At 34.7% G+C, this 21,352-nt stretch overlaps 2 protein-coding genes across 3 annotated transcripts; both read right to left on the bottom strand.

Moving 5' to 3' along the window:
• Positions 1 to 114: 114 nt before the first annotated feature.
• PRMT11 (arginine methyltransferase 11) lies at positions 115 to 3,594 on the bottom strand. The gene is made up of 9 exons (XM_039023633.2): positions 3,220 to 3,594; positions 2,963 to 2,973; positions 2,689 to 2,844; positions 2,523 to 2,586; positions 2,280 to 2,422; positions 1,903 to 1,990; positions 1,608 to 1,723; positions 1,117 to 1,267; positions 115 to 496 (listed from the first exon to the last, which is right to left on the bottom strand). Exons 1-9 carry the CDS (start codon positions 3,485 to 3,487, stop codon positions 291 to 293), a joined length of 1,203 nt encoding a protein of 400 aa, XP_038879561.1. The 5' UTR covers positions 3,488 to 3,594; the 3' UTR covers positions 115 to 290.
• A 3,681-nt stretch (positions 3,595 to 7,275) lies between these two features.
• On the bottom strand, positions 7,276 to 8,858 carry LOC120071578 (uncharacterized). Of its 2 annotated transcripts, XR_005480292.2 has the most exons (3): positions 8,435 to 8,858; positions 8,127 to 8,345; positions 7,276 to 7,509 (listed from the first exon to the last, which is right to left on the bottom strand). XR_005480292.2 is itself a non-coding variant. In XM_090310652.1 (2 exons), exons 1-2 carry the CDS (start codon positions 8,736 to 8,738, stop codon positions 7,466 to 7,468), a joined length of 348 nt encoding a protein of 115 aa, XP_090166778.1. In that variant the 5' UTR covers positions 8,739 to 8,858; the 3' UTR covers positions 7,276 to 7,465. The 2 variants fall into 2 exon arrangements, 1 of the variants encoding a protein (XP_090166778.1); XM_090310652.1 differs by lacking the exon at positions 8,127 to 8,345.
• Positions 8,859 to 21,352: the final 12,494 nt, after the last annotated feature.

The raw sequence follows: 21,352 nt of genomic DNA, 5'->3' as shown, positions 1-21,352 counted from the left end.
TACTTTCATGAAAGTAAATTTAGGGATCTATTTTCATTCATTTTTAGGAAATGTCATTATAAATTGTTTTCTCACTCACATCAGCAAAATACCAGCCATCAAGAATTGTCAATATAGTAGAAGAGGAATCTATAGATTGAATTTAAAGCATACGGATGGGCAAAAAGAATACAAGCATGTCAATACGGTTGTAATTGCCAAACCTAACCCTTTAAGAGGATGTAGCAAAGCAACACTCAAGACATTGATTGTGTTCAGAGACAAGCCAAGTTTGCAGATACTGTTGAGAATCAACGCATCTTGTAATGTTGAGTCTTCGAGATTGTGCAACGACGTCCATTGAATGAGTATTTGAGAACGATATCGATATCGCGAGGATTTTTCTTGTTTGGAGCAACATTCAAACTCCCAGTTATAGTCTCTCCCTCGCAAATCGTGATAACATCTTCCAAGTATAGAACTGTTTGCTTCCAATGTGTAGCTCTTGATCTTGGTCCTGTAAAATATAATATCGTAGAAGATTACATTAACTCTACAGCTAAAATTGGCAGATCAGTTCACTATTGATTAGCTGGCCCGTCTTGTGATTATTTTTTGTTTCTGATTTTCGTTTCTCATTTGGAAATGAAAACACCGAAACCAGTTATATCGCCAAAATAAGCATAACTCAATTGCCATAAAGTGTATGTGCCATCAACCTCGAGTGTGTATATCAACCTTGAGGTCGAAGATTCAATTCCCCACCCACACATTGTCCAAAGAAAAAAAAATTAGCCGTTGTTTTTTTTTTTCTTTTCAAAACACAAATATTTATCATTTTTTTTACCTCACGAATGCATAATAAATATCTAAAAATAAATATAATATAATACTTTTTGATATTTTACTTCAAAACTTATATTCATGACATTTTTTAATTTAAAATTTTAGAGAACAAAACTATAAAATTGCTATCAAACATATTCAGTTTTTTAAAATGATTAAAAAAAAAAAAAAAACTTAAACCATGTCAAGCAAATTACTAAAAAAAGAAACGAAAAAAGTTACCAAACAGATCCAAGATCTACTAAAACCATGTCAAGCAAATTACTTTAGTATCAAAATGCAGAAATTTACCAGTCGAGAATCCAGTCAACTTATGGCACTTGGTAAAAGATACATCAAAGTAGGCTACAAGAGCATGAATGTAATCATCGCGTTCTGCTACAAGCTTGAATGGAGCGGTAAAGGAAGCATCACCAGGCGCCATTTTCGATATATCCATTGTCTGAATGAGACCACCAAATCATGTCATCCATAATGAAAACAACGGGGCTTAAGAGCAGGCAAACTAAAAGCAACGTGTAATATACATATCATTTGTCGCATACACATAGTTCTCAATATTTATTCCATGGTCCATATGTTTAAAACTGGGATGAGATTACGGTCATCGAAGAATCTTAAGGAAATAACTCCGAGTAATATTAAACAAAAATTGGTCTAATAATTGAATCTTTCGAAAAGTCGAAACTTTGAGATGTGATGCAAGAAGCAAAGAAACGATCATGTCCCATCGAGATATCAAACATTAACTCAAATCTTTGGTCAAAGTGTGTAGTTTTCACCTTAAGTAGCTGACAGTTGGTGACAATTTGATTCTGGTCAACAGTGTCCACCAAAGGCTCCACCAAGGCTTGCTTTTTGATGCAGCTCATGTCAAACCCATATACACTATTCCAAACTATTTTAGGAAGCAGATGAACAAGGAAACTACGTCAAAATAAATGCAACATATACAATTGAACAAATCAAATAACATTTCTGGCAACACATATGAATGCAAAGTGTACATGGACGGGCTAAATAAAACATCTTAAAGAGATAAGATACACCAGGAGTGGCACATGTAAATTAACTCACACTCGATCTTGTCTTCTTTATAATCTGCATCCTCGATAGCTGTTAAATATAGAGAAGCTTTGTCCGGTAATACAATACCATCATCAACCTGCATTACAGAAACCAAAATAATTATTTACCCTCTCATATAAGAGAACAAATGAGTGTTGTTAAAGTGTTGCAAAAATGAAGATGCAGGCGACTCTAGACAAGTAAAATTATAGCCTCACACATGGACATTCAAGTGTGGCATACAAAGCCTAACATGAAGCTAAAGAAAATGTGTTTGCATTTTAGTAACTAGAAAATTGATTAAAGTCGGCGTCCATTTAGCTTTTAATACATTCTTCAAACAGATTACTAATGCGAAAATCTCAACAGAACCACAAAATACTTACAAGCCACTTATCACGAGCATATAGGACTGTATTTAACATATTCTCAAACAATAAGAAGTATCCCATCCATTCTGAAATAATTATGTCTACTTTGGCGACGGGAAGCTCAATTTCTTCAATCTTCCCTTTCAAAACAGTTATAACTGCCATGACGAGATGTAGGTAATTTAGAGAAGGCAATCCCATGAAAAAACAACAAGGTATAAGAGGAAAAGTAGTAAACAAGAAATCCAAGGAAAATACCATTAGAAAATCCGTTTGCTTCAACGATCTCTTTCGCCATGTCAGCCATATGGGAGCACTCGACCTGCAAACAGACAACTCCTAAGAAACAAAAACTAAAACAATAAACCAAAGAAAAGGGAAAACAGTAGGCCCGTGGACTTCCCATAAGAATTCCCGTACTTACAGCATAAACATGCGCTGCTCCTGCCTTCGCGCAAAATAGGGACAAAATGCCAGTTCCTGCTCCCACATCAAGAACTACTTTATTTTTGAATAAAAACTTATTTTGATAAATAACATTTTGATACGTCTTAGTTCTAACTGTATCCTTCAACATTTCCTGCAAAGATAAAACAATCATGCTAAATACCTTACAAATTTAAGCAGCTGAGTCAAAACAATACAATATGAAAATGAGTTTAGCTGTTCAGGCTCGAATCAATGTAGGACAAACTTACTTCATGAATACCTGCACAAGCAAAACGAACAAATAAATAAAAAGCAATTAGATTTCCACTCTCAGCATAATACTTGAGTATACATAACAAAAAGTGAACCAGCAGTCCATGATCATTCAAAAAAAAAAAAAAATCGAGAAACTAAACCTAAATCGAAAAACATATAAACCAATCCAAACTAATCGACGCAGTAATGATAAAACCTAAGTATAAACCTAAAACCAACTGGAAAGAAAAGCAAATAAATGAAGTATTACCGAAGTGAGAGTAGGAATCGAAATAATAATCAGCGCTGGTTTTATCATCTTTATCATTGAAGGACTGGCCGGGCTCGCACGCGGTGTCTTCAGTGACTCTGTTAGAGTCGTCGGCGGCTTCGCACATGGACTCGTCGAAGTTGGAGCTCTCAGTGGTTTCTTCAACCAGAGCTTCGTCCTCGTCTTCAAAGCAAATCTTCGAACCCTGAGGCTGAGGCAAGCCGTTGAGGGTGGTTGGAGTGTGATTGCCATTTTTCCGGCGACCCATAATGGATTGGTTGGGAGAGTAAAAGGATGGATTAGGGTTTTTCTTGTGGAGGGTTTTAGCGAAGTGCTTTGCTCTGTAGAGCTCAAACTACACGGTTGCGACTGCGAGTGCTTTTAAAGTAGCGGACTTTGAAGCCAAGCCAAGGTCTCCTGTTTGGAAAATTAGGGGAGGGAGATATTTTGCTTTTTGGGAAACAAAGCCAGTAGGTTTAATTTTTATTTTCGTCCTTAGATTTTAAATTTTATTTTATTTTGATCTTTAAATTTTTAAAAACGTCTATTCTAGTCTTTGAATTTTTAAAAATTGCTTACTTTGACTATGCTATTGAGATCTTGTTAACTCTTCAACAAAATGATGAGATGATTTATATTTTTAAATGACTATGTTATCAAATAAGTTAGTCACGCTAAAAAATCTAGGCTTTCAATTTTAAATTAGATGGTAAAATGATTTTCTATTGAGAACTCAAACGTAATTTTGCATTCAAAATTTTGGCCTTTCAGTATTTTGGTCATTGGTTGTTGACATTTTATTTCACCTTTCATTTTAGTCAGCACATGTTACATACAATTTTATCAAACGATCTTAGTAGAGACCAAAATCAACACTTGTTAAAAGTTCAAGAAAAACTAGTTGTTTTTTAAAGTTTATGACCGAAATAAAACAAGATTCACAATAGGATTTAAACCAAATCATAAAAATGCATATTCGTACCTTAACTTTATAATTTAATCCTTGAATTTTGATGGATAATGATTTAGTTCATATACTTTTAAATTTGTAATAATTTAGTTCCTAAACTTTAAGTAACAATTAATCACTATATTTCATAACTTCGTAACAATTTAGTCCCTTCTTTATAGGATTAAAATTAAGAAAATAATACATGTAGATTAACAAATTGACTTGATATTAGATTTTTTTTTTTTTTACGAGTTATTAATAATAAAAAGGGCAAATATCCCCCAAAATTTTTGGTGTTGTATTAATTTAAACCTTAAACTAATAATTGTATCACTTTAAACCTTAAACTTTGGAAATTGTATCAATTTAAACCCAAAACTAATAATTGTACTAATTTACACTCCAAACTTTCATAATTGTACCAACTTAAACCTTTCATTGTGTTTTATTTAGATACACTCTTGAATGTTCAGGTTTAAATTGATATATTTATTAGAGTTTAGGGTTTAAATTTATACACTTATAAAAGTTTAGGGTTTGAACTGATATAATTATTAGTTTGGAGTTTCAATTGATACAAATCTCAAAGTTCATGGTTTAAATTAATACACCTCTAAATTTTAAAGTTTAAATTGATAATTATTGGTTTATGATTTAAATTGATACAATCCCCAAAGTTGAAGGGTATCAATTGCTATTTGCCATAATAAAAATGAATACTTAATTTTGATAACAATTTCATGATAAGTACTAAATTGTTACAAATTTCAAAGTATATAAACTAATTTGTTATTTATTAAAGTTTATGACTAAATTGTTACAAATTTGAAAGTACATAAATTAAATCATGGTCAACTACAATTAAGTAACTAAATTTGTTACTTTCATAAGAATTGAGGATGAAAAGTTTTTTTACCCTCTTAATAATCATACTTTTAATAATTTTTTAAAGTAAAATTTTAATAAAATTTATTACATAATAACAATAATAACAATTTACAAACACTATTGGAGTATGTTTTTAAAATTTATAAAGAAAAAATAATACAACCATTTTGGTAATCATTTCATTTTTTGTTTTTAATTTTTGAAATTTAAGTCTACAAACACTCATTCTAACTCTAAAATTCTCGCTTTATTATCTATTTTGTACCATAGTTAAAAAATCAAGCCAAATTTTAAAAATTATAAAAAAAGTAGTTTTCAAAAATTTGTTTTTATTTTTTAAATTTAACCAAGAATTCAACTCTTATACCTATTAAAAATGTAAATTATGGTAAGGAATTGTGAGGAATCATACTTAATTTTTTAAAATAAAAAACAAAACGAAATGAATTTTCAAAATAAATTAACTGTATGTACTTCATTTTAGATTTATGGAAAGTATTTGGATTACTTAAATGTTTTGATTTAGGCTCTTATATTTGAGCACTCATTCATTTTCTTTCAGATGAGTGCTAGAATTAGCCAGAATTAGTTAATAATAAATTTACATAAATTCTTGTTGAGTAACCAAAAAAACAAAAAAACAAAAAAAACAAAACAAACAAAAACTAGAGAAAGAAAAAGTGTTATCCAATAGTGAAAAGCTTAAAACTTCCTATTTTAAATGCAAAAACTGGTGGAAATATTTTTAAATATAATAAAATGTCATTATTTATTAATGATATATCGTGATATAGATGTCTATTGCGGTGTATTATCCATAGATAATGAAATTTTGCTATATTTGTAAATAAGTCATTTTCTTTATTTGAAACCAACCCCTGAATTTGTAGTAAAGTGGTTGAAAATTGAGGGTTTTTTCGAAAAATTGTCGGTTTTGACTCCAAAAAAATGTTCCATTCAAAAGTAGCCTCATTTTAAAAATTACTTTTTTTAACCTAATTTTCAACTTTTCAAACTTTAAATGGATGGACCCACAACGTAAAAGTACAATTTTGCCCCTCAATCATTTAATTGTCTTGAATATGAAATCACCAAACTTACCTAACTCACGTATCTTAAATTAGAAACTTCAATCTTCAGCTTCACATTTTGTTTTCAATAAAGAAATGCTTCACTTGAGGGTCCCCAACTCCAGAAGAGTAATCCTTTTCAGAGAGTCTCAAGTTTAGAGGAACAATTTGTTTCCCTTTCTAGAGTTCCAGAAGAGACAAATATGTTGAAAAATAATCTTTTATTTTTTTTCTTCAGAAAGTCGGCAAAATGGAGCCAAAAAAATATTTTTTAAAAACTAACCAATGAAGTAATTACTTCTTTTTCACTTATTTACATTACAAACGAGAAGTCTTACGTTTTAGGAGAAAAAATGGAGAGAAAATATAAAAATGAAAAGTACTGGAACATGATTGAACATGGGAAGGTTATTACTGGTGTTCTGTGATTTTTCTCATAAAGTTCTAAGAAAATGTTTCATAAAGTTGTCTTTCTCACAAAGATGACTTTGTCCAACTTTACACAAAAGTGAAATTGGTTCAACTTTACAAGACAACTCTTTTGTTCAACTTTTGTCCTGTGAAGTTGAACGTAAAGTTGACCAGGTCAACTCTCTTATAAAGTCGACTTGGTCAAATTAAGTCAACTTTCTCCTAAGTTTTTTTTTTAATTTATTTATACGTTTTTTTTCAACTAGTAAGTTTTATCTTCACTTGCAGAAATTACGTTCAATCTATCATCCACAACCTCCCTGAGAAGTAGGTAATGTATCAATTGTCCATTAAGGGAGAGAATGCTATCTAAGATGGATCCGTATATGGTTCACCTAAATATGTCTAACTGGACCCTCGTTAACTTCATACGGATCACCATATAGGTCTTAGCTAGATGAGAACACGAAGATAACGAAACCTTAAAATATCCTGTTGGCTTGATTCTCGACTCCATAATATCTCAAAATTGAAGAGTTTTATCATTCCCTTTCATGCAGGCACTCAAGAGACCAGCTGATGTCACTTTAAAATGCATGGAATTAATGGGCAAGATGTGTTAATTTAGGAGAAACTGTAACGACCCGACCCCCTAGGACTTAGGTAAGGCCGTTACTAAAATAAATGCATGCACAGAGTTTAAAACGACGGTCAGTTATTTGAAATAAATGCTAATTAAACAAGAGAAGTTCATAAGGCGTTTATTAAATGCAATTGTTAAAACAGTTAATAGGGTACCCAAAATTTTTAAAGGCTAATCAAAGGCATATAAAAGAAATAATCTTTAGTAATAAATTTTAAACAGTAAAACCAAATAACAAATTTCAAGATGCGGAAGTGAAAAGGTCTAGTCCCAGTGACACGATCACGAATTTCGTTGCGCCATCACCGGTATATCTTTACCTTTTCCTGAAACATCAACATAAGACAAAATGAGTATAAAATACTCAGTAAATAACCCCACCACTAGGGTCAGGCTAGACATCTATGTTCTTTAGATACCCGCATATGGCACATAAACATATGGAACAAACAAGAGACTGAGTCCTACCCTATTGTAGTTAAGTATGTCCACAAAACTGGTGAATCCCGAAGGAAACACAAACTGGTGAGCATCTAACTAATCAATGAGGATATTCACACAATCTCAACGTTCTAAGAATCAATATTGTACAATTCTAAAACATACATGAAAATCCTTGATACCATGGCTTCATCACATACACATGATTCTTAACAACATATTATACAACATTCATGTATACCTTACATCATAATTCCACAACATGCAAGTATGCCTCAACACCAGCAGATCAGATATCGACATATGAAAACACATACTATCACATTCTAACGATCGAGTACTTAGGTGTGTATGTAAACAAATCAGAACTTGTGCCAGAACATACTTTGATTCAGGTCATACTGTCAATCAACATGCTAACATTTACTATAACATACACTCATCACGCTAGCATACAACTAAAGCCTGGCCCGTGGGCGGTTCCAGTGGTAAGATTACTTACCTCAATCGAAACTTTATGGATAATGAAGCTCCAACGGCCAAACTATAACGACTAGAAGTAGCGGCCCTAACACTGAACTCAAACAATTTTAGTTCAACCATAACAGCAACACTTCAGACCCAAGTCCAAAATATTCAAAAACTTAGCCAAAGGATGAAGGTCACTTCCAATTTCCCTTAACGGTGCTCCCTCTAAATTCCAAGTTTCACTAAAACTCACCTTCAAATAAAAACCCAACAACTGTGAATCAAAATGACGAAACCCAACGTTAATGGCTAAGAGATCGAACCAAGCTACCACAACCTTACCAAGAACAGGTCCGACGGCGACAAGGAAGACGGCCGGCGACGGTTTTGGGTCTGGCGAAGTGTGAAGAAGCGGTAGCTGGTCGAATTTGAGTCGGTGAGGTGCGAGGGAACGACAGCTAGACAGATCTGAGCCGATGAGGTGCTGCGATTTATGAGGAATCTCTCTCGTGCGGCGGCGGGTCTGATGAGACAGTGAAGGAAGCACGACGTTCAAATCTGAATGGGGGTGAAGGAGGCGCACATCATTCGGAATGGTAGCGAGGGAGACACGACAGCGAATACTGGGCAGTGAGGGAAACGACATTCGTGGGTTTGGGAGGAAAGAAGAAGAAAAAATTGGGGAGGTTTTGCCGTTTGAGAAAGAAGAAGGAGAGTGTTGGTTTTTTTTTTATTGTTTTTTTTTTATTATTATTTTTTTAAAGATAATAATAAATGTAGGATTGATGGGGGTTTTAAAATATAATAATTAAAAAGGAAAGTATAATTATAATAATTTATTTCCGTTTCGAAAGGAAAATTAATTCCTGCCATAACCTTCACATTGAAATTCAAAATTTAATAATTTTAATTTTTCCGACAAACTTAAATTCCCGCATTTATACTTGAGATCCAAAATTCCAAAAATGCCCTTTGACCAAGCAATTATTGAATTACCAAGGATAACGTTACTGAAATTACATTATTATATAAAAAAAATATGCGGGATGTTACAGAAACACCTCCTCACTTCACCAAATTGTGGAAAAAAAACTACTACCAAGTACAAAATTCCAATTTCCATTTTCAATCTTTAATTTTAATTAATTCAAAGTTAATTAAAATCAAAACTAATATTTCAATTGTGACAATTAATTTTGATTTTTTTAATTAATTAAACAAATTTAATTAATTAAATAGTAATTTAATATCAAATATTAAATTAATGACACGCCTAATTTAAACATGAATCCTATTCATGTAGTTAATATTTAAATCAATATTTAAATATTATAAACTCTCTAATTTCATTTAATTTCAGTAAATTAAACGTTAATTAATTATATCAAATATAATTATACAAACCCCAAATTCAATTTGAACACTTTAAATTGATATCATTTCCAAATTTATTCAATTTAGTAATTCAAGGTGTTTATGTTTTACGAGCTAGTAGAGGGATCTTATGGACCTACAGATCATGAGCTCCAATGATTTGATTGCTTATAACTCTTTAGATCAAATTAATTAATATTCGTTAACTACTGAGTCACACTACTATAACTCGATAGTTGCACTCTCCTCACTGTAGATATACTTGTGTCCACTTGATTTAACTATAACCAGTAAGTCTACCCTTCATAGATTGTTCATAATATCGGCTGAGTCAAATGTTGTTTTACTCCCGGAATTACGTCTTGCTCCTTAAGTTCCATTGATCCTCTAACGAACAATTGGTTTGTGATCCAATCACTAAACTGTATTCCTCTTGGGTCAATGAGAGAGTGGGCCCCTTGTTCAAGACCTGGATTCAACACTTAAGAGAACAACCTTCCTCCTATCCTTAAATCGGGTAGTGTGAATTCCATTTTGTACCCTATGTCCCCAGCTATCTAACCGGTCTTACCCTTGAAATAGGAGGCTTATTGAGCCGATGCTGTTGAGTCAACCTTCACCTATACAAATCTAAGGTTTATCCCTAATAAACATGAGTTCATAGTTAGCTCAGGATTAAGATCGAGTTACTTAGGTCATCTAAGCAAAATAGTCATTCTTAAATAGTAAACAACATTATAAAGTAAGAGCTACTTATTTCTTGGTCCGATCTTATGCAAACTCATTGCATAGGACGCCCCCACTCCTCATGTCAATATATGAACGAATCAGGATCACTTTGTTTGTAGCACCTTACAATAAATTGTAACAACTATAGAGTGGGTCGCATCTAATAGTGTTACCAGAATAAGACACCCAAACTTATTTGTATACTATAGGTCATTTTGACTATTTTCCCGAACCTGATCCACTTTTATGTCTCCACATAAAGTTCAAGTATTCATATAACGATCATGGATCTTAGTTTATTAGATTTAGTCTTTACAAGTGCAATTTACAAATTTAATAACAATTTTATTGAAGAAATTTTAAATAACATCTTTATTGATAATAGAAAATTTTTAACTTTACAAACTGCTAGTTTTAGGACATATAACCCAACATCGACCTTATTCATATACTATAAATCGTTTTGGCTATTTATTCGAACTCGATCCATCTTTATGTCTCCACATAAAGTCCAAATATTCATGTAATAGCCATGGATCTTAGTTTATTGGATTTAACCATTACAAGTGCAATTTATATAATCAACAAATAATTTTATTGAATAAATGTCAATAACATCTTTACTGCAAATATAATGTGTTTGACATTACAAATTGAGAATTTTAAGACATACAACCCAACAAACTCCCACTTGGACTAAAACTCCAGTGAATTTATATATATATAAATATACAATGTTGAGTAATGAGATAATACAATAAACTAGGGTATTATTTACCCTTGACATTCTTCCACTTGCCCTAGATTTATGAAACTCGTAGTCCTAATCCTACTAGGTGACCCTCTAACACTTTAGTCGGGAGGGCCTTTGTAAATAGATCAGCTACATTATCTGCAGAGGCTATTTTCATGACTATCACATCTCCTCTGTGTATTATCTCCCTGGTGAAATGGCACTTTCACTCAATGTGTTTTCTGCATTTGTGGCTCCTAGGTTTCTTTGAGTTGGCAACTATTCCTCTATTATCACAATAGAGGGTGGTCGGTAGGTGTATATTTGGAACAACTTCCAAATCAGTCAGGAGCTTTCTAAGCCATACTACTTATTTGGCTGCTTCACAAGCAGGTACATATTCAGCTTCCACGGTGGAGTCAGCAATACAACTTTGCTTTATGCTCCTCTATACTATAGCTCATCTATTCAGAGTGAATACTAACCCCGAAGTTGATTTTCTTTAATTGATATCGGTGTGAAAGTCGGAATCAGTGTATCCAATAAGGATCAGATCCTTTACACCATACACGAGCATATCGTCCCTCATTTCGAAGATACTTGAGGATATTTTTTAGTGAAAGTCCAATGGTCATATCTAGGATTGAACTGATATCTGTTGAAAATTCTAACTGCATAGCATATGTCGAGGTGTGTACACAACAAAACGTACATCAAGCTCCCGACTGTTGATGCATAAAGAATTCTTTTCATTTTCTCAACTTCTTGAGGTGTTTTAAGACACTATTCCTTAGACAAATGAATTTCATGCCTGAAAGGTAATATACCTTTTTTTGGAATTTTGCATTTTATATCTGGACAAAATCTTGTTAGTATAAGATGCCTGAGACAATGCCAGCGTCTTGTTCTTGTGATTCCAAACTATTTGGATCTTAAAAACATACTGTGCTTCTTCCAAATCCTTCATTTAGAATTGCGTAGCTTGCCATCTCTTAATATCAGCTAGAAATTCTACTTTATTTCCTTTGAGTATAATATCATCAACATATAAAATAAGAAAAGTTACAATTTTGTTGATAATTTTCTTGTAAAGATAAGTTTTGTTTATCGCAGTATCAAATCTTATATTCTAGGATCAAGATGCTTGTTTTAACCCATAAATAGATCTATTGAGCTTGCAAACTTTTTGCTCTTAACCTTATTCAATAAACCCCTATAGTTTAGACATGTAGATACTTTCATCAAAATGGCCATTTAGAAAAGCTATCTTGACATCCATTTGCCAAATTTCATAATCATAAAAGGTAGCAATGGACAAGAGTATTCAAATAGACTTGATCATGGCAACTGGAAAGAAGGTTTCTTCATAATCTACCCCATCTCTTTGGGTAAACCCTTTTATCACGAGTCTAGCTTTATAGGTTTGTACCTTACCAGCTTGATCTCATTTTCTCTTGTAGATCTATTTGCAACCAATAGGTTTTACCCTTTCAAGTTGATCTACAAGTTCTCAGATTCAATTGATGTACATTGACTCCATTTCGACATCCATGGCTTTTATCCATTGGCCTCAATCCACGTCTTCCATTGCCTGTTTAAAAGTCAATGGATCCTTTAAGTCATCATGAGGTATGATGACTTGAGTTTCTATTAAATTCATGTAAAAGTTAGGCTGATAAACAACCCTCCCACTACATCAAGGCATTCTCAACTATTGAGAATGATGTGAAGTATTAGCTTTATCAATAACTCTTGTTGAAGGACTAGTTTGATCACCAACTTTTGTTGATTTATCTGTAGTTTCTCTAGACATCTCACTCAATACTAGCTTATTGCGAGGTTGGTGATTTTTAATGTGGTCTTTAGAAATGTTGCATTTGTCGATACAAATACCTTTTCTTCCTGAGGATCATAAAAATAACCACCTTTTGTCTCTTTAGGATAGTCTATAAATAGACATACTTTTGAATGATGTTCCAATTTCTTTGGGTTATGCACCAACATATGTGTTGGGCTTCCCCAATCCTGAAGTGACGTAAACTACCTTACGTCCTCTCTATAACTCGTAAGGTATTTTAGAAACACTTTTCGAGGGAACCATGTTCAAAATATACACTGCAGTCTCTACTGCATGACCCCAAAAAGAACTAAGCAACTGAGCATAACTCATCATTGAACGAACCATGTTCAACAAGGTTATATTTCTCCTTTTCGTCACACCATTTTGTTGTGGTGTGCCAGGTACTGTGAGTTGAGACTGAATTCCATGTTCTATCAAACAGTCCTAGAATTTTAAGTCCATAAACTCACCACCTCGATCTGATCGAAATGTTTTAATCTTTTTACCTAATGGATTCTCAACCTCTGCCTTATATTCCTTGAACTTTTCAAGTGTTTTGGACTTGTGATGCATTAGGTAAATATAGCCATATCTCGAATAATCATCTATAAAGTATAATGACCTGACCCTTACATAACAAGGTCTGATCGCTACGACAAGCATACTTAGACTTTTCTATCATGAGATGAGTTTTGGTAAAGATTTCAAAAGATATCTAAAATTTTATTACTTAAGTAGCAAAACTATACAAAAAATTTATTTTACAAAACACCAGGACCCATAAAACATTAGCGTAGTGGAACAAAATACATAAACGACCAAAATAGTGAGCTTGATGGTTGGCCCCTTGAGCGACATCTAGTCATGCCACCGACGTTGTGTCTTTACCTACAAAATCTATAAAATAGGATGAATATATAATATACCCAGTAAGTAGTTCTCACTTAAGGTAGTGACCAAATGCACAATCATATGCAACATGTCATGAAAACATATGATTGGGACCTAAAACATAAACTTATCATAATATGAGGTAATCGATTACACTTCCAACGTGAGTTCCTCCGCCTTGGTAGGAACATGTGGACTTAAGTGAAAACTAACCCATTTGACGATTAGCGGGTCATATAGTCAGGAGGGTCAAAGTTGCATCCAATACTAACCATTAACATAGACATAAGATTGGACTAAAGGGGTGCAACCATACATACTCTGTATATACGACCAACAGGGTATGTATGGTTGCACCCCTCTAGTCCCTAGTATAAACATAACATAAGATTGGGTCTAGAAGGGAGCAACCATACATGTCCTGCTAGCCCTGAAAGTATAACCTATACCTAATTAAAACTTGATCTTAACATAATCATGAACAAACATAATACATGGGGTCCCGTGTAGAGAAATGTGTTTTAAACATGTAATACAACATAACAATAATAACATAATAATGCAATATAACAAGGTACACTACCATAAAACACTTAAAGAGAGGGTGAGATAAATTACTTACCTCGACTGCGATCCTAATTATTCCTTATATCCTCTAAGCCCAAAAATCAAGAATGCTCCCAAAATATTTCCTTTTTTTCTTTTTTTAATTTTCCAAATTCTTATTTTAAAAAAAAATAACACCCACAAGCCTATTTATAGACCCACTTCACCGACTTACTCATTATTTATTACTAATTTAATTTAATTTAATTTTTTACTTAACTGACATACCCTATAATTAGTTTCTTTTTCTCTCTTCTTTTTTAATTATTTATTTATTATCATTATTTTTTTTATTTATTTGGTTGTCCAATTTACTAGATTCTGTCTTTTTTTTTTATTATTACTATCATCATCATCTTATACTTAGGGAATTTTCTATATCATTATTATTTTATTTCTTATATAGTTACTTACTTAGATATTTGCTTAATTAGTAATTTGTTTGCCACTTATTTAAATGCTAGTAAAATTTAAAACTGATTAATTATTTGTTATCTTAAATTTAAAAAAATTGTCTAGACTTAGAATAATTCAATTTTAATTTTAAACTTTAAAGTTAACACATACTTTCCTGATATATTTACATGCAAATTCGGAATATTACATTATTTCCCCCTAAAAAACTTTCGTCCTCGAAAGTTTCTTGGTTCTTAAATAGATAAGAGTATTTAGTCATCATTTCTTCTTCACATTCCCATGTAGCTTCTTCTACTTGCCGATTTCTCCAGAGAACCATCACTAAACTTATTTCTCGATTACGAAGTGGCTTTTTCTCTCTTGCTAGGATGCAAATTGGAGTCTCTTCATATTCCAAGTTTTCACTTATTTGTAGGGGTTTATAGTTTACTACATGTGATGGGCCAGCTACGTATTTCCGAAGCATCGATACATGAGAGAAATTATGTATTGTAGAAAGGTTGGTGGTAACGCCAATCGATAAGCTACTTGGCCAACACGCTCCAATATTTCAAAAGGTCCAATAAAGCGGGGGCTAAGTTTGCCTTTCTGTCTGAAACGCATAATGCCTTTTATTAGTGCTACCTTTAGAAATATGTGATCTTCTACTTTGAATTCTAGCTCTTTCCGACAGTTATTAACATAATTCTTTTGTCTGCTTTTAGCTATTCACATTCTTTCCGAACTAACTTAATTGCCTCCGTTGTTTGTTGCACCAACTCAGGTCCCAGTAGTGTTCACTCCCCTACTCCATCCCAGTGTACCGGGGATCTATACTTCTTTCCATATAGGGCTTCAAAGGGAGCCATACCAATTGTCGCTTGATGACTATTTTTATAGGCAAACTCTATAAGGTGCAGTTGCAAATCCCACGCTCCAGTAAAATCCAAAGTGCATGCCCTCAACATGTCTTCTAGGATCTAATTAACTCATTCTGTTTGCCCATCAGTTTGTGGATGGAAGGTTGTACTGAAATTTAGTTGGGTGCCAATTGCTTTCTGCAAACTCTTCCAGAACTTGGGGACAAAACGAGGGTCTCAGTCTAAAACAATTGATACTAGAGCCCATGCAATCGGATGATCTCTTTTAAGTACATTTGAGCTAGTGCTTCTATAGTATAAGTGGTCTTAGAGGGTAAGAAATGGGCTGACTTGGTGAGTCGATCCACAATCACCCAAATCATATTGTGGCCTTTAAAAGTTCTTGGGAGTCTTGAGATGAAATCATGGAAATATGCTTCCATTTCCACTCTGGAACATTCGGAGGCTGAAGGAGTCCTTGTGGTCGTTGCCTTAGAGCTTTCACCTGTTGACAAACCAAGCATTTACTTACATAGTTGGTTGTGTCTCTTTTCATGTAATGCCACCGGTAACATGCTTTCAAGTCTTGATACATCTTGGTACTCCCAGGATGTATTGAAAATCATGACTCGTGGGCTTTCTTCAGTAATTCTTTCTTGATTTCTTCATCATCTGGTACACATAGACGTCCACGGTAGAGAAATGCAGAGTTGGGGCTATAGAGAATTCAATGAGTTCTCCATTCTCTGACTGCAGTTGTTTGTTTAGGTATTTATCTGTTGTTGTGCATCAATTATCCTTTGCCTTAAAGCAGGACTTGAAGTTGGCTGTACTATTCGAGTTGTGATTGTTTTTTATATAAGTGAGATCTCAGCTCTTTCTAGGTCACCCATTATGTGTTTGGAAATGGTACTTAGAGCTGCCGTGTGAGCTGACTTTCGGCTAAGAGCATCAACCACAATGTTAGCTTTTCCTGGATGATAGAGGATCTCACAGTCGTAATCTTTGACCAATTCTAGCCATCTTTTTTGCCTCATATTTAACTTCTTTTGGGTAAAGAAGTACGTAAGGCTTTTATGATCTGTATAGATTTGGATATTTTCCTTATATAAGTAATGTCTCCATATCTTTAAAGCAACGACTACAGCTGTTGGGGTTGATGCCTTAAATCTCGTAGGGTCTTATAATTTGTAAACCTTGTATGAACAAACATATATGTGAATAATGATATTTGATATTTTATTCACTTTGTTTATAAAATATATGATATTGCATTAACCACAAACTAATAAACTAACATCCACGATTATTGTTGTAACTTAAACATGTATGTGAAGACATACATATGGATCATGTTTAAGTGATAACTTAAATGGTCTGTAGTATATGGATAAGGCTGGGTATCTTATCATGGTGACACTACGAGTATGGCTTGTTTTGTAAGTGTTACAAATGTTGTAAAGTGCTACAAATGATCTGATCCTGATCATTCATGTATTAGATATGTGAGCAGGGATATTTTATATAAAGGAGTTTGTATAAGATCGGACCACGAAATGCTTAGTCTCACTATATAACGTCGTTCATGACTTTAATCCTAAGTGAGTTGTGAACTGAGCCTATGAGGGCGATCCTTTGATTTGTATAGGTGAGAGTGGCCAGATCGTCGACTCAACAAGTCTATCATTTTGGGGATTCATCTAATTGAGAGTTGGGAACTTGATGGCTGGAAAATGGAGGTAAATAATTGTGCATTCATCGTTCGTTCTCCATGCGTTGCTGGTCATGCGTTGGACTAAAGGATATGCAATATGCGTCTAAGAATTTATGCAATGACCATGTGTTCCTGCCACAAGTTTTCTTGCTCTCTCGCCAAGTATAACGAGATCGCAAGTTTCTCAGGTGATCCGAGGTTGAACTCAGGGACTTGTAGCTAAATGTTATAAAGTACAGTGTTTGCGGCGAGGAATAAAAGAATATTGAAGGTTATGGGCTATGCATTACTCCTACTCCTAACTAACAGATTAAGTAGTGGAAGTATGACTATGAGAGATAGAGATACGACAACTGTTACCACGTAATAAAATGCATGGGAAAAATAGATAAAATGGTGGGGATGACTTCACCACATCACTAAGCTTGATCACAAGGGTAGCCTCAGCCAACGCAAGCAATGCGATTATTCTACACACAGTTAACAAAGACGCATGCAATGTATATGCAATAGTGTCGAGAGGCCTTATGTTTAAGTCTCTATTCTTGCTCATGTGCTCCCACACATAAACAAGATGACTGCATACCACTACATCTTAGTTCTGGACGCATGCGATATGACCACATACTTTCATATCCTATCTATAGGGTGCACACATTGTGTAATAGCAAACAGAGCTTATCTCTAAGCCTCTATTATTGCTTATGCGATTCAATCTGACTCTCTCAAGCCTAGATTTAGTTTTTAGACTACTCTCTCAAGTATGCCTAAATGATGAATGATGCGCTCATAAGACATGGTAATCATATAAACATGGTTGACATAGGATTGTTCCTATCTTTAGGAACATTGCTTATTTTGCTTAATGTGTTTCACCACTTACCTTCTTGAGCAGTTAGCTACCGCTGATCAGCTCATAGACAAGCGTTGCTATAGCATCACATGAAGCACATAGGATTTTCTCACAACACTCGCGCAATGCACCCTCTCGGTGGTTTGCTACTTGCTTCATATGTCTATGTCGCATGATTAAGTATGCGATACTCTAGCAATCTTACTTGGTTTTTGTAGTGAAAGTAAATGATGATAAGAAAATGAAGATGGAATCGAAGGAAATAGGGAAATGCATTGATCACAAAATGTATTAATCTCTTAAACCAAAATGTAATACAATACAGAGATAGAAGAGATATGGAGGGTCAGATGGGCAATGTCTTGCATCCATTAGATATGTGTCAAGGCTGCCGGTGGTGCCATAGATGGGCGGTGGAGTAGTCTCTCTCGAGATCTATCTCCGGCGGAACTTCGGTCGTCACTCGGAATGGTAGGAGGAATGAAGAACTCTTAAAACTATCTTCTCACACTTTCGTCTGGATCACAAGGATCTGCCCTAAGGCAGAAGCTCGAATTCCCTCATTTTGTGCTCTAAGGCTTCTATTTATAAAGCTTGATCGCCGACAACATTAATGGTCCTTCTCTGAAATTCTGTAGCTAACGGCATGATGGATCTGCTCTGAATCTTTGTTGCTAATGGTGTGGTAGGTGAAATATCCACATCACCTTTTGATACTCCCAAGGTATGCATTCGTGCTTGGTTTTCGAAGTACGTGATGGACGCATGCGGTTAATGACCGCAACATCCATGCGCCGAACGTATGCGATCGCCTCTGCGATGGTGAGATTTGCCGCATGCGATCGATTCCTGCGTTAGCTACAAAAAAAAAAACAATTGGACACAAAATAATGCATAATAGTGGGTCAGCCGAGATTCTCATTGTTAATCGATGCAAGCTCACTTTCTCATGAATTCTTAGTACAATCACCGCATATTCTACTTAACAACCCTCATAATTCTAAATAAAAGACCTATAATAACGTAAATTTCTGCCCGTCATCACACCCCCAAACTTAGAATCATGCTTGTCCTCAAACATGCCTTATACTCAAGAAATTCATAATTCACCCTCTGGCTTTCCTTTGCGATGACCAGCCTCTCAGAATATAATTTACTCATACCTCTAACCATGGCAGCAATGTTTTTCTCAACTTCGGCTACTTCTTCAAAGAAATCTTTTCTAAGCTTAAGTTAGGTAAGCCTCTGCTAAAAAAATTTTTACTCATGCCTCACAACTTTTCTTTTAGCATTTAACAATGCATTCGTTTAAAATAATTCAAAGCTTTGTGATTTATTATTAGAATGCAGCGTTGAACCTGGTTATGCTCTTCATTTTGGCTTGCCCCCACGAGTGTCATTCGGACAACCAACTTCGGTTGCGTGCCATATTCAATTTAACTTTTGCCTTGGCTTAATTTAGCTTGCGCGAGATAGAGGAGTTGCGCTTATGCGTTGATCTTGGCCACTTACTTTCGTTTTGGCTTACCTGCACGGGTGTCATATGAAGTATCCAACTACGGGTAAGTGCCTTGCACAACTTAACTCTTATCAGCTTGAGTTTCCCCTTTGCGCTGACAGTGGAGTTTTTATTCCTGAACATTTTTTTAATAGCATTGGAATGTGATAAATGCATTTTTCCAGGACCGCTGCCACCCCCAAACTTAGAGATTGGCAGCGCTCTCGTCGAAAAGCTAAGGATAAACTCATCAGGAATGCGGTAGCAAATGTTTGAGAAGAGGTTTACACATAACAAAATTTAGACTGTCAAACCTCGAAGAAGCTATTAAAAGGGAGGTGAGCCTTGTGATTTTTAGTTAGTGGATGTAGTGAATTTTAAGTACCATCATGGATGCCAGTATATCAACGCAACAGTAGGCAAGTGGGTAAAAGAGAATTTCAAAAGGATAATGCATACAAGATAACAAGTAAAGAACCTTTGAGTAGAATAACACTTGCAACCATGCTTTAGAATTCATGCGGTCAAAGCCATGCATTGAATAATGGAGAGGATTCTTCCGTTGTAACTGTGCACTGAGGAGAATTATTGTCGCACCTATAAGGAGAAAACACACCACATCCATGAAAGCAGTTGCATATCCAAAATAACAATAAAATTAAACTAAACTAAACTAGAAAAGCAGGGTAAAGATAGAGTAGAAGACGTCCCTGGAGAAATTAGAGTTATGCCACCGCAAGGAGTCTTTCATGCAGGAGATTGTTCTCAACTGCTTAGGTCAAGAGGCTCGCCCAGACTATTGGAACTTCCGACAATTGTTGGGTGCATGTTGGTCGGCACGCGCTTGTAACTGCCTTCGGCTCATGCGATTGATTTCCTTTCTATCTTGGGGTCAATATTGGCTTTTGGCACATAACCTACACTTCAAATATTGTTTGCAACTTGGTCGTACAAGCTACAATACTCTCAAGGTATAAAGGTTGCCTATGAAAACACAAAACTCAACAAACTATTAGCTGCCAAGTCCCCTGCAACGGCGCTAAAAACTTGATGGCTAGAAAATGGAGGTAAATAAATGTGCGTTTATTGTTCATTCTCCATGTGTTGTTGGTCATGCTTTGGACTAAAGGATATGCAATATGCATCTAAGAATTTATGCAATGACCATGCATTCCTGGCACAAGTTTTCTTGCTCTCTCGCTAAGTATAATGAGATCACAAGTTTCTCGGGTGATCCGAGGTCGAACTCTGGGACTTGTAGCTAAATGTTATAAAGTATAGTGTTTGCGGTGAAGAATAAAAGAATATTGAAGGTTATGGGCTATGCACTACTCCTACTCCTAACTAACAGATTAAGCAGTGGAAATATGACTATGAGAGATAGAGATACGACAACTGTTACCACGTAATAAAATGCATGGGAAAAATAGATAAAATGGTGGGGATGACTTCACCACATCACTAAGCTTGATCACAAGGGTAACCCCAACCAACGCAAGCAATGCGATTATGCTACACACAGTTAACAAAGACGCATGCGATGTATATGCAATAGTGTCGAGAGGCCTTATGTCTAAGTCTCTATTCTTGCTCACGTGCTCCAACATATAAATAAGATGACCGCATACCACTACATCTTAGTTCTGGATGCATTCGATATGACCGCATACTTTCATATCCTATCTATAGGGTGCACACGTTGTGTAATAGCAAACAGAGCTTATCTCTAAGCCTCTATTATTGCTTATGCAATCCAATCTGACTCT

This window comes from Benincasa hispida, chromosome 2, assembly GCF_027475165.1.
Source record: "Benincasa hispida cultivar pf3 chromosome 2, pf3_genome.v1.1, whole genome shotgun sequence".
Lineage (NCBI taxonomy): Eukaryota > Viridiplantae > Streptophyta > Magnoliopsida > Cucurbitales > Cucurbitaceae > Benincasa > Benincasa hispida.
Note: the sequence above shows the minus strand (reverse complement) of the source record. Positions and strands in the feature narration are given on the sequence as shown.

Bases quoted from the DNA above. Each gene is read 5' to 3' on its own strand.
- PRMT11 (XM_039023633.2), bottom strand. From the start codon at position 3,487: ATGGGTCGCCGGAAAAATGGCAATCACACTCCAACCACCCTCAACGGC. The intron at 1,268-1,607 runs GTGAAAACTACA...GGTCTCATTCAG, and splicing joins CCAACTGTCAGCTACTTAAG to ACAATGGATATATCGAAAAT. The intron at 497-1,116 runs GTAAATTTCTGC...TATATTTTACAG, and splicing joins GTTGACTGGATTCTCGACTG to GACCAAGATCAAGAGCTACA.
- LOC120071578 (XM_090310652.1), bottom strand. From the start codon at position 8,738: ATGTCGTTTCCCTCACTGCCCAGTATTCGCTGTCGTGTCTCCCTCGCT. The intron at 7,510-8,434 runs GTAAGGTTGTGG...TTGATGTTTCAG, and splicing joins CGCCGTCGGACCTGTTCTTG to GAAAAGGTAAAGATATACCG.